The following is a 13280-nucleotide window of genomic DNA, read 5'->3' as shown; positions in this document are numbered from 1 at the left end:
GCAGCAGAGAGTGTAATTGGATTGGATACATGACATTTATCAATGGGACATAAAGAAAGACTATAAATCATTTACACAAGAATCTACAGACATGTCCGGGCTCTGTGAGGGTGTACAGAAACACACAAGTGCTTTGAGCTAAATGCTAACGGATGCTAACAATGACAAGATTCAACGTGTCTTATCAGAATTCTTTATTCGTCCCACAAAGGGGAAATGAACGGTGTTTCAGCAAAGTATAAATAGAGACAAAGAGAATAGCACACTATTATAAAAAGGAGTGCAAATTGTATTTAAAGAATTTACAGACGTACAAATTCAAGTAACTAAGTAGCAGGTTTAGCTAGCATTTGCTTATATGCACTGATGTAAAGCATGTCAAGCTATGCTACTGTATAAAGCTATTTATAAGAGAAAGTCATTCGTTTAGCAGGTTTTCAGTCAAAGGATTGCACAAATACATATTGAAAAATGTTGTACAATACACATAGGCTAGGGTGACCATATTTTGATTTCCAGAAAAGAGGACATGCTGCCCCCAGCCTCGAGATACTTAATGATACTCAACGTTTACTCAAAGATGCCTTATTGTTTTAAAGTATGCCTCCTCTGTATGGATATACAATTATTATTTATATTATTTTACTGTATATAACACAATAATATCTCTCTATAACCAAAGACACACCAAACCAAGGTTACTCAACAATCAACATGGTTTTTTAATGCCTAGAATTATCTCTGACAAATCTCAAATGCACAAGAATAACTTAAACATCAACCTGTAACAAAATAATAGCTCTCTTTTCAAGTCGTACTGGACAAAAATAAATAACAAAATATATGAAATAGTAGAAAATAGAAAATCCAGCTTTAACAAATAATCTCTTTGTATCTTGTCAATGTAAAAAATAAAACAGTAACCTCACAAAGATACTAATCTAATTATTTTAAAAGTGCACTATGCAGTTTTGGATTTCACATTTGCATAATTGCCATTAGTGAACATAACATAACATTTGATTACCTAAATCAAACCAAACACATTTTGAGGCACCAAGCACCATGAACCAAATATAAGCCTACTTTAAATGTTTGTAAACACAATTCCAGGCCCTGTCATCATAAACAACCACAGTGAAACAACGACTTTTCACATATTTCTAGCGTCAAACAGTTTTCTAGGGTCCCAATTTAAAATTAAAAGTTTAAAGTTTCTCTCCCACAGCTACATAGCTTTCTCTCTCTGCATAGCTGCATACTTCAATCTTCTTCATCCTACTTTTCTTCTTCATCCTCCTCGTCTGCCCATCGATATTTAGCTGTGGAGCTGATCTTTCCCAGCAGTTTTCGGTTGCTCAACAAATAAGCATGAAAGTCTTTGCAAGACATGTCTTTCAAATTGTATTGCACAAATAGAATCCCCTTCAGTGACTCAACAGACAGCTGGTTCCTCTCCTTGGTCCACTGGCTCTGCATCAGTGAGAAAACCCTCTCAACATTTGCATTGTGAGAGGAAAGTGCAAAGACAAACTGTGCAATCTTCAGTAGTTCTGAGTAACATGCAATGCTTTTGGCCTTCTCAAAATATTTGGTCCACTTCTGGTGCACCTGCAGGCCACTGAACTCCTCATCACGGTTGCACCTTTCTGTGAATCTCTTCAGATTGGTGACCTGGTCAAAACACTTGACATCATCAATTACCACCCCCTTCTCTCCTAGGAACTTGATGCAGGCCTCCACATCATTCCACTCTGGTGGCTCACTCAGATCCATCCACGTGAATGTGGAGAACTCTTCCATGGGAGTCATCCACTTCTCCAGATACTCCAGACATGTACTGTACAGGCCTTGCACATCAGCACAACTGGTCATATTCCTTACCAAGTCCATCACTATGCTTTTGTGTCAGTAGTCCCTTAACTTTAAGGGACATGAAGTTGTTGCTCTTGCGTTCAAGAAGAATGGTGTGGATGCTGTTCATTAATTTCCTTACCATAATGTAGTTCTTCTCCTTTTCCATGTCTTGAATGTGGGTGTGGAACGCAGACATGAGTGAGTGCATGTGCCAGAGGTCTCACTGAATTCGTTTTCAAAAAACTTCTTGATCACTATGGGTGGTTTTTGCTGAGACAGAAAGAATGCCTTTAAGGCTGGACACATCTGTATCATCCTCTCAATGCCTGGGAACAATGACAGCCACCTTCTGTATTCAATGTCAACACAATCACAGTACTCCTTCAGGCTCTCAGTGCGCACAGTGTAAATGTGGAAGTACTCGTAGATTTTGAACATGATATTCTCAAGGTCAATATCTATTGTGTCTGCCCCATGATGAACACAATTATTCAATATGTGTGCTGGGCACCCCACACCGATCAGTGTTCTTCTGCAGCAACCTCTTCAAATTTTCAAACACATTCTTTCCCCCTTCAGCACGTCGGATTCCTTCAAAGTTTGTGTTGCAATTGTCGCCAGTAAATGCAATGCATTTTTCAGACAAATTGTTTTTTGCCAATGTTTCAATGAGATATTGTGCAATGGTCTCGTGTCTTTAACCTCGATTAATTTTGTTTGCATGCGACCCCTCTTCCAGTCAAAGTACTGGATTATGATTGGGAATATTTCCACTGCTCCGTGGTTACTCCGGTCTGTAGAAACACCACAGTATTGGATTTCTTTGAGTGCTTCATGCGCGACATCATTCGAGTGGGGCGCTATAACACCATTGACAATGGCTTCGGTTTTAGTGCGCGCACTACTGAATTTGTTGGCAGTGTCAGAGTCTGGAAATGCTTTTTTTTAGCAAGGCACTTGTGCAATCCATAGATCTGTAGCTGTTGTGATGTTTCAGTGTGAAATGCAAACGCACCCTCCGCTGCCTGCATTTACAGCATCCTCTGTTTTGCCTGGTCTAACAAGGAAGTCTGTCAACTTTGCCGACAAACTCTCACCTTGCACAGCTTTCCTATGTTTGTCTGTGTCCATGTGCGCTTTAAGATCGCCTGCACCTTTATTGGACACACACGTATGTGCAAGCTTTGCACACGGTGCACTCCGCCTTCCATTTGTTCCGACCGGGTCGGTACATTTGGAATTTCTTCTGCAATTCATCTGTAAAAGTACATTTGCGCTTTGGCATTGTGAATGTGAGCTGCGGTCCGCTCTGTCCCCTTCCTCTGTTTGTGTGTCAGCATAGTTGTAGAGCCGCCCACAAAGCTTCAGACTCAGGGATTACGTCACACACGCAACAGAGTACCGTAGTGTTCTGTGCAATGCGCCAGTCAATTTAAGTACATGCAAACGGTCCGCGAAACCCGGACATTTTCATGAATTTATAACCCCCCCCCCCCGGACGACCCGGACAGGGCGTGAAAATAGGACATGTCCGGGCAAAAGAGGACGTTTGGTCACCCTAACCTACACACTGTACCGTAACACGCACCTACACACTGTACCACACACACTTACACACTGTACCACACACACCTACAGCTCCTAAAGCAGGGGTCTCCAACACGTCGATCGCGAGCTACCGGTAGCTCGCGGGCAGCTTTTCAGTAGCTCGCCGCTCGATTATCGATTATAGCGTAGTAACGTTGATTCTTGATTTTTCGGCCGCGGCCGGACAATAAAGTGTTTTTATTTTAGAATTGTTTCTGTCACACGAATATCAAATGTGTCGGTGACGCAGAGATCAAGGAAGGAACAGACGTGACAGCGGCACAGCGACACCACCCACGGAGCAGTCTGCTTTCTCCAGCAGCACCAGTCAGAACCAACGGCAGAATGACCCGCTCTGAATCAGGCCGCGTCCCTGCGGCTCAGAGACACACAGGGAGGGATTTGTGTTTTTGAAAAACACAAATCCCGTTTTCGTCATGTCAAGTCTTGGATTGCAGAGTATGAATGTCCTCTTGCTATTTTCAGTTCATAAATACGTGTGTAAAGTTTGTGAAGGCAGGAAGAAAGCTTCCGCGATCACCGTCTCCTCTCCGTTCCTCCAAACCCCGCCCCCTCCCTGAAAATAATGAGTGACAGGCTGATAGTGACCTGATAGAAACTTTATTATTCACTTAATCACTGATTGAGATATAATGAAGCTAACTTAATCTCATACATTCATGGGATTCATGCAACAGTAAGACAGAGAATGTAAGTGTGCACCCACATGCACTATTTTTTTTTATAATGCTTAAATACTCCTGTTGTCTGCTGTGTTCAGACTCAAGTCATGTGTGTGATGCCTCATTCAAGACATTCAGTGTCCTTTTTTTAACAGAAGACCGTTGCTAGAAGCTGCAGCTAGACTGCAGAAGTATTTTTTTGTTTTTGAGGATGGACAAATGTCACACAGATATAGGGAGGCTAGACCTATACAATTCATTTATTATAATTTCATGTCAACACGAAGAAGAAGAAAAGATGGCTGCACTGTTCAGTGTCAATCCTGTGGAGATGGAGGTTATAAATCTCCAAAATCATGTTCAGCTTAAGTCTCAGCAAAACTCACAACATTTCTGGAGCCTTAGACCCAGAAAACTATAAGAACATCACCAAGCAGCACTGAACATGTCTGCTTTATGTGGCTCTGTTCTACAGACCTTTGTGAAGCAGCTTTTTCTGGCATGAATGAAATCTAAATACAGAACAAGACCGACTGATGAACATTAAATGACTCCATTAGAGTGAACCTAAATGGGTCCAGCATACATGTATGGTAGACTCCATGCAGCACCAGTCATCTCACTGACTGTACAAAAGAGTGAATGCACTTATTTTACACACGTGCCATAAGATGCTTGCAAGGTTATTAAGGTGATGTATTTACTATGTGGGCCATAATAAGAAGTGAAAACATTGTATTTTGCTCTTGGACATGTATGTGAATCTTCAGTGAAGTACTTACTATGTTGTCCATATTAATATGTGAGAAATTGTCGTTTTCTTGGACCTTGATGTGAAGTTAAGATTTTAGATAAGCTTTGGGTGTTGCAATTTCACACAAAAGTAGCTTAATTCAACTGATGAGTGCTATGTGAATAAATGTAAGCGATGCGATGCAAGTAGCTTTTGGCCACTTTCATTTTTTCAAAGTAGCTCTCAGGTGGAGAAAGGTTGGAGACCCCTGTCCTAAAGCATAAGCTACAGCCGTTGTGTATTTTATTATATGAAGCACTAAATGGTCTTAGAAAAATATCGACTCTTTGTTTGTAGATATCTACTAAACTAAAGCAAATAAAGAGAGTAGGCATGTTATACTGAGTGATATATATTTTACACACTGCTCTGCTTTCTGCACCTCACAGCTGTTCTCTCTGGAAACATCGCGTTGCGATGAGAGCAGGTTCTAAAATAATATCCAGGGGATGCATGCAGAGCTGTCATTGGCTGAGATAAGTCCGGCCGTGCGTCACGCCTCCACCGTTCCCGGAAATGCATCCGCGGAGGAGCCGTGGAGGAACCATCAGTGTATCCTCGGTTACAGCTCCTCCAGAGAGCCTCCTCGACGCTCGATCCTCGGTCCTCGGTGTGCATTTAGAGAAATGAGACGTCCTTCAAAATGGCGCGCTGAAATTCATTTCCGGGTCACTACCGGAGGACCGAGGAGTGGAGGAGTCGAGGTGGGGAAATGTGAGTATTGAGAAGCCTCTTAGGTGTGTGTTGTACAGTGCGCAGATGCGGCGGATAGACGGGTCTCAGTTGGTTTGGTGTCCTCTGCTTACTTTTAATACTTGGAAATACAACTTTTGGCCCGTAATTTCAATTCCCCATTTCAGCAACCAGAGAGAGGGGGGGGGGATATATCCAGTCTCTGATTGTGTTATTATGAGAGTGCTCTTATACTTTAAATTGCATATATTTATATAAATATATTTGTGTGTGTGTGTCCGCATCTGGAGCCTGTTATTGTCTCATTATACCGCACTCTCAATGAATTAAAAGTAAATATGTGGGGGAACAATGTTCAGCTGATCTAACAGAGATTATAACATATGACAAAACACAGCTGATGCAGCTGTTGCCAGTAATAATGAACGGACATTGCTTTAATATGCTCAGAGGAGAAGAGTTCTCAATTCTTTAAACGTCTGCTGCTTCCCCTCCTCTCTCCTCGGTCCTCCGCTCGCATCTCCTGTGGGCGGGACTAAGTCTCGAGGAGGGGAGTCGAGGAGGGGAAATGTAAGAATTGAGAAGCCTCTTAGGGCTCTGGCACAAGCTATTTGTTGTTTGTTTATATCACGTCGTCTGTTCTTCTTCTCTATCTTCCGGTTGTTGCCTGTTTTGAATGACAAATACACACTACCGCCTCCTGCTGGTAAGGAGAGTTATTGCCACTCATGCATGCGCAGTTCGTACGTGCTCGGCGAGTAAAGTAACGAGTTACTTTATGTAGATAGTAACGAAGTAGTGTAATATATTACTTTTTTAAAAAGTAATATATATTACATTTGTTTAGTAACGACCCCATCTCTGCCCACGAGGTAGCAATCGGGTTGCTGGTCGACCCAGCAGGTCGTGCATCGTCCCCCTGTTGGATGGAAGGCTGATGCGGGAATGGCGAGCAACGTCCCCAGCTCTTCTGCTGGGCGCGCACCGTGCCTCAGTCCGCGTGCCGGTGGCAGCCACGGACAATTCCAAAAAATCCCCGGCATTTCGAGAAAGAAACTTGAGTTCCTTTTGCCGTGTTCGGGTCCGTCCCGGAAACTTCTCGAGACTTGTCAGGGTCACCAGTGTAGTGCCGAGAGATAGTGAGTCAGAGGCGGTGCAATGAAGGTGCAAAAGGGAACGTTATTTGAGAGCAGCTAAGGTCATGTTGTCCGGTTGCAGTCCGGGAAGAAGAGAGAGAAGCCAGGAGGGCACACAACATATTAAACACATAACATGTCCGTGTGGGAACAATACCCCCAACTGTAGTTCCATGTATGAATTATGTAACCCAGTGTATTAATAGGTGGTCACCACAATACCAAACTTAATAGCATTCTATATAATAGTGAAAGTATTTTACTCAGAACCACAGATGTAGTTTTTGTGATGACACTGGATGAAAGTTTAGAGGATCACCAAGTCTTTAGGGGTTCATCCTTCTGGAACAATGAACTTCTCTCTAATAATTTCTCTCTGGACCAAAGTGGTAGACTGAACAACACTTCATATTCCTCTGAGCCAGACCGCTTCCTTGGCGGAAAAGAAAATCCATGTGTCTCCTCTCTTGGGGAGAATCATTTGTCCTTTTGTAACCTAGAAACTCAATGAGAGCCAAAAGGCCCAGCAATGTTCAAGACAGATTTCTCAGGATAATTACAGTGTCATCCTCCACAATTATTCAAATACTGAGTACATGGAAGGTGATGAGAAGAGATTGAGTTAAAGGCTTTCTTCATTAAAGAAAAAAAATCTAATATCCTACAAAGGCTTAATTGACACCAATTGCTCCACTAATGAGTTTCTAAATGGGCTCTTAAGATGTTTCACAACCGTCCTTGTGATACAAGTGGAAATCCCAAAAATTGGCTCCCTATTTAATTATTTTAGGAAAACTGAAAGGAATGATGTATTTAAAGAAAAACCCTTCAGACATTGTATTTCCATTTCATTTCTCTGAATAGTGAATTAGGAAATGTAGCCTCCTAAAACCTGCTCTAAAAAGGAGTGCAGAGTGATCAATGCAATAAAAAAAAATTCTGACATTGGCTTTGTGAATGTTAAAAGATTGTGAACAAATTACTTCCATAATAATTATGTCTCTACATTGTGCACTCCTGCATGTGCTGTATGCATCCTATTACTTCATTGATAAAGGTAAAACTGCTCATGTGACAAGAAAAAAACAGGCTGACAAAATCAATGTTTTTCAATGATTCTTTATATACAAAAACAATATACACAGTCTGGACATAACAATAGCTGTGTTGGGGATATATGACATCATCCTTTGACTTCACAGATCATAAAAGAAAAAATCAATGCATTTCAATGGCTGTTTTTCAAATTGGAGGCTTAACATTGTGACTGACACTTGTGAATCTCCTGCAAATAACTACACCTTCCTGTGAATCGCACATGATGAAGATAAAATAACATGTTGACGATTAAAGGCTTTTGGCAGTCAGATTATGGCTCTCCGATTTGATTTGTGAATGTGATAAAGGAAGCCTCAAGAACCATCACAAGAGCAGACATCCTCAAATGTAAACATGTTCATGAACTGGTGGTAGTTTACGGTACTGCAAATAAACAGCAGCACCTGGGAAAAGTTTGTTGATGTCTGTGGATGTTTAAAACACCTCAACTGGAATTTTAGAGAAGTCTTTTTTTTTTAATCTAATGGCAGGAATTCTTTGTTTGCATCTTTAATTTCACATTATCAACAATGCAAGGGCTGTGTGGTGAGCTAACACTTTGATTTGGTCTCGATAAGGTTAATTGTGTTTATCTTGCAGCTTCATTTAAGATGAGATGAGACAGACTGCAGTCAAACGTTTGACAGGACTCGCTCCTTGTGATTAATACTGTCTGGTTCAACCATCTGTCAATGCTCGTCCACACTAGACGCAATACCTAATTCTATACTAAAGTATGGATGTGTGCATCGGTGAACAGAATAAAAAGGGCTCCACTGTATTAAAAAGTCACCTGTGTAATAAAATAGACAACACCAGATGCAAGCAGCATATTCATGTTTACTAAGCCATGACTGGATCGAAGCTTTCCAAGTAAGACTTTTGATTGTATCTAAAGCGTTATTTTTTTTTTTTTTCAGTATTTGCTGTATTATGTTCAGCTTTATACACAAGAGGCTGATATATGTTTCTTAAGATATGTTTCTGGACGCTGTTTCCTTTATATATAGCATAGCTAAAGAGGTATGGGAGATTTGGATGGGACTATATGCTGCAAAGGGTCGAGGGTGAGAGTCGAACGCCTCTGCGGTTCGGACTCAGCATTAGTACACGGTACATAAAGAAGCTAATTTCACACTATGTGCAGACAACCAAATTAACTGTGCCCAAGCCAATGTAGTTTACATTTTCATATCCTACTTTGTGCAAGGTGACCTAAGATTATCAGAAGAGATAAATCCAACTTGAAGTCCGGAACGGATAATAAATTGCTTTTCAACTGAGTCTTCATCCATCAAAAACCTGCTGCACTGCACCTGCTGACTAAAGCTGAAGTGGAGGTGGAACAGACTAGGAAATAAGCAGTGAAAGATGATTTTGTCAGTGATCTATTTAGGAAACGGGAAGGTCTCCTAACAGGACAGCCCTTGAATGAACTGTTCTCTGTATGAAGCGAACTGTTGATGTCATTATTATTGTCTGGGGATAATAAAAAAATAAGACCATTAAAATCAGAGCTTAAAACATGTACATGTTCTATTGTATCATACTGGTAGTAAAAGTGATTTCAATGTATGCACATGCTCGATATACATTATGTACAAAATAATCAATATATATAACAACATAGACATTGACATGAAGGAATACTGTTGGTTGTTTTCCATCACTGTACATCATTTCATGAGACAACCTCCGCACAGATTCAGAAGCACAAAGAAGAAATGTGTCCTTTTCAGTTACTATTGTGAATAATGACGGGTCATGTTGAGGTCTGTGGTCTATTGTGAGAGCACACGCATTTAGACGTCAGCAAGCTCTATCTGTCAATCACTATTCAGCAAAATATCTCCTTGACAGTTCAATGTGCTGGGGAGAAAAATCACTTTTTGTTTGTTTTGTTTTTCTTCTCAAATTAGTCCTTAAAATACATCTGAGAGCAAGTTATAAATTCAGATTATCTGTGTTTCTACACCTACACCTTTTCTTTGCGTAAGCTCAGCAAACATTCTGGCTTTCACACACAACAATAAAATCATTATTAATTGACCGCTTTTGCATTTTGCTTCAACACACAGCTTAAGCAGAACATCTTAAATTGCACCGAAGGGGAACATTAAAGCATAAACAGATTGACATCTTTATATTTAAACTCCTCACATTAAATATCAATTTAGATGTAGAGTCTTCTTTTTAAGAGTGCAAAAGGAAATCCCATTAATAATACATAGAGCCGTTTACTAATCTCCACAATGACTGCTTAGATAACTACAACACAGAGACATTTATTTTACCTTAAATGTGAAATTAAAGGAATAGTTTAACATTTAGCGATAAGCTAACATTCACATTATTTGCCAGAAGTTAGATGAGAAGATTAATACCACTCTCATGCTCTGTGATAAAGAAAAAAGTCTACCATCACCTCTACCATTCCCCCTGCTCCCAGTGTTCATGCTAAGCTAAACTAAGCTAATCACATGCTAGTGGAATCGATCTTCTTATCCAACACAAAGCAAGAAAGTGAACAAGTGCCTTTCATCACTGGAACAATGATTTTGACTGACAATGTTTTTGCTGATTATTTTTTCAAGAAATATGATTCAATTAAAAACACGTGGGTTTGCTATCCTGGCTCCAAAATGGTGGAATGAGCTCCCCATTGACATCAGGACAGCAGAAAGCTTACACAGCTTCCGGCGCGGACTGAAAACTCATCTCTTTCGACTCCACTTCGAGCGATAAAATGACTAACAAAGCACTTATATACTAACAAAGGACTGGCTTATCTAAAGCCAGTTGAGTAGCACTTGAAATGTTTTGACTCTATGAAACCTGATGTACTTATATGGTTCTGTTTTCTTCTAGTTTGTATCTTCTTGGTCGAATGCACTTATTGTAAGTCGCTTTGGATAAAAGCGTCAGCTAAATGCAATATGATGTAAATGTTTCATCTATAAATCATCAGAAAAAGATGCAAAATACTGAAAAACCAACCAGTATTCAGTTTGATGTCGTTTAGGGTTAAAACAAATCACAACCTCTCTAGCAATTTATTGGCAGCGTTGCTTAAAATCTGATTGAAATGACTTAGTTTTGCAAAATGTATCAATTGTTTCAGGTCTAGTCTATTTCCCAAAGTTAAACAGTTGTTCTGGTTTGAAATAGAATCAAACACATCTTCAGCGCTGGATACAAGGTGCATGTAAGGACAAGATTGAAAAAGGACCACTTGTGTGGACATCTCCTGCGTATCTACCGCGGGCTGACAGCTTAAATGCAAAAGCATGTTCGAGGAAATGGAAAATAAAGTACTTCTTTGAGAGGACTGCTCTTTGCTTCAGAGGTGAAACTGAGCATCGTTTCTCTATTCATAAAACCATCAAAGGGAATCTGCCTGATGAAATCACTGAAATAAGAAGATCAACATTTAAAATGTCTGCTTTTTCTTTGGAGGTCAAAGCTTAAAGTGGATCCAACAGCAAGTCGAGCACTTTGTGACCAGGCACTAAAATACTCAACACAATAAATATGATGGTACATGATCAGTGTGTATCATCAGGAGGACTGCTGAGGGATTACCATTGGCCAGAGCTGGAGTCATTTCCATTGCACTTCACTGTGAGGGCCTCAGGTGCCGAGCAACCCGCCATCTTTAGCCATTATAAATATAACACTCGCAGATTATTCTTCATCTATATACACATCTTCATCCTTACTCTCTATAACTCTTATGATATAATGCCCTCTAGTGGCCATATACTTTAAATATGTGTATGAATTGAACTGCAGTATTTCAGACACAGCGCCAAGAGGCCCTCTCCTTCCATCTGATCTATGACAAAGGCACTGACATCAGCACACAATCACTGCCGTTTCCTGCTCTGTGAGGATGTCCTTATATGGACATTTGGCAGCTTCATGACAAGGCATACCTCGGCCAATACACAAACCATTGAGTACAATTAAGCCACATTCACTGCTAGGAGGGTCATCATTTCCCCCCCCTGGGACTTCTCATGACAAATCCTGAAGTGAAACAAAAACAAACATACTAGCAGGTTTTGGCTATCTACAATAAATAATCTAATCCGAGCGCTATACACACTACTGGTCTTCTGACTGTAGATATGTGCAAATGTTTCACTGGTGTCCATGATGGCCGAGGCCTTAAGACACACCTGTAGCCGTCACTAAAGACAGAAGTACATAACATCAGGTGCACGAGGGTCCCCAAGCAGAGTGAGCTGTCCTGCAGGGAGCCGTGCACGAGAGCTTGTGCTGCCGGCGTCCAACTGGCAGAGAGCACTTAGGGCCGATGGAATCTGGAGAAAAAAGCAATACACAAACACACAGTCTTAGTTCATTAAAAAGCAACACAAATGCACAGTTTAAAATGACTCAATCAATATAAATCACATGTGTAGTTGCTGTCAACGCAGAGATAGTCATTTAGGGTTTTATGGGTTGCAATCAAATTGCACTTAAATAGTTTGTTATTAATCTTCCCATAAAGTTGTGTTAAGTGAAAGCCATGAACCACATCGAGAAAACATATTTAGCAGGTGCTTAAAAAGCAGAAGGATAAGAACCTGCACAACGTTTAATAATCCAGTAATACATTCAATGATCTACTGCTGCCACAGTTTCATCTGATATGGATTTTTATCAGGCACAGAAACACTTCTTAAACACCTGCCTTCACAGTGCATCGTGTGCTGCAGTGTATTGCTTTAGACTAGAGAATGAAAATGGTCTGATGTGATGATTTTTCTGTTCTCTTTTTTTGTGATGAAGATGAATGATTTAGATTCTGCAGGAATAGATGAAGGTGATATTGGTTTCACTTAATATTATGGAATACATACGATATGGTAAGATTATATTGTGTTTATCCCTTGGGGACATTGATGTGCAGCAGTTACAATAAAAAAGGGGAGAAAGTGCAACATAATAACAACATTAGGGGAAAATCCCAAATAAATGATATACAATATAAGGTAAACCGTTTGGATAATACAAATATAAACGGGATAATGTTAACAGTGTTTGTATTCTATTTTTGTATTGGAAAGCTGTTCTTTAGGACTTTCACGCTCACAATATTTGTCAAAAGACTATGCAATGTAACACATATTGAGCATCTTCTACTCAAGGTAAAGCCACCATATTAACTGATTGGAGTCAAACAGAGTGTAGTTCATTTGGAAAAATATATTTGACTCAAATGTGTATCACTTTTTACTGGTGGATTAAATCCCTCTGCCACACAGATTTAATAACATTCGAGAGCGTGAAACTGCACTTTATTTGCAATCAATGGCGGAGGCTAATGAACTGGATCAGCAGACGCAGGCGTGTATATCAGCATAACTTTACTGTTGGAGGAAATGTCTTCTGAGGACAAGAGTCGTTTAAATATTGATCAATGTG

General features: G+C 40.2%; 1 protein-coding gene across 1 annotated transcript in view; it reads right to left on the bottom strand.

The window, feature by feature from the left end:
• Positions 1-7852: 7852 nt before the first annotated feature.
• The window catches only part of phactr2 (phosphatase and actin regulator 2), a 76167-nt gene continuing 70739 nt past the window's right edge, over positions 7853-13280 (bottom strand). Inside the window, 1 exon segment of the mRNA XM_034100120.2 lies at positions 7853-12172. Coding sequence (XP_033956011.1) covers positions 12157-12172 — 16 coding nt within the window. The 3' untranslated portion in view covers positions 7853-12156.

Source organism: Pseudochaenichthys georgianus, chromosome 15 (genome assembly GCF_902827115.2).
Source record: "Pseudochaenichthys georgianus chromosome 15, fPseGeo1.2, whole genome shotgun sequence".
Classification (NCBI taxonomy): Eukaryota; Metazoa; Chordata; class Actinopteri; order Perciformes; family Channichthyidae; genus Pseudochaenichthys; species Pseudochaenichthys georgianus.
The sequence above is the reverse complement of the archived record's forward strand: the minus strand, read 5'-3'. Positions and strand labels throughout refer to the sequence as shown.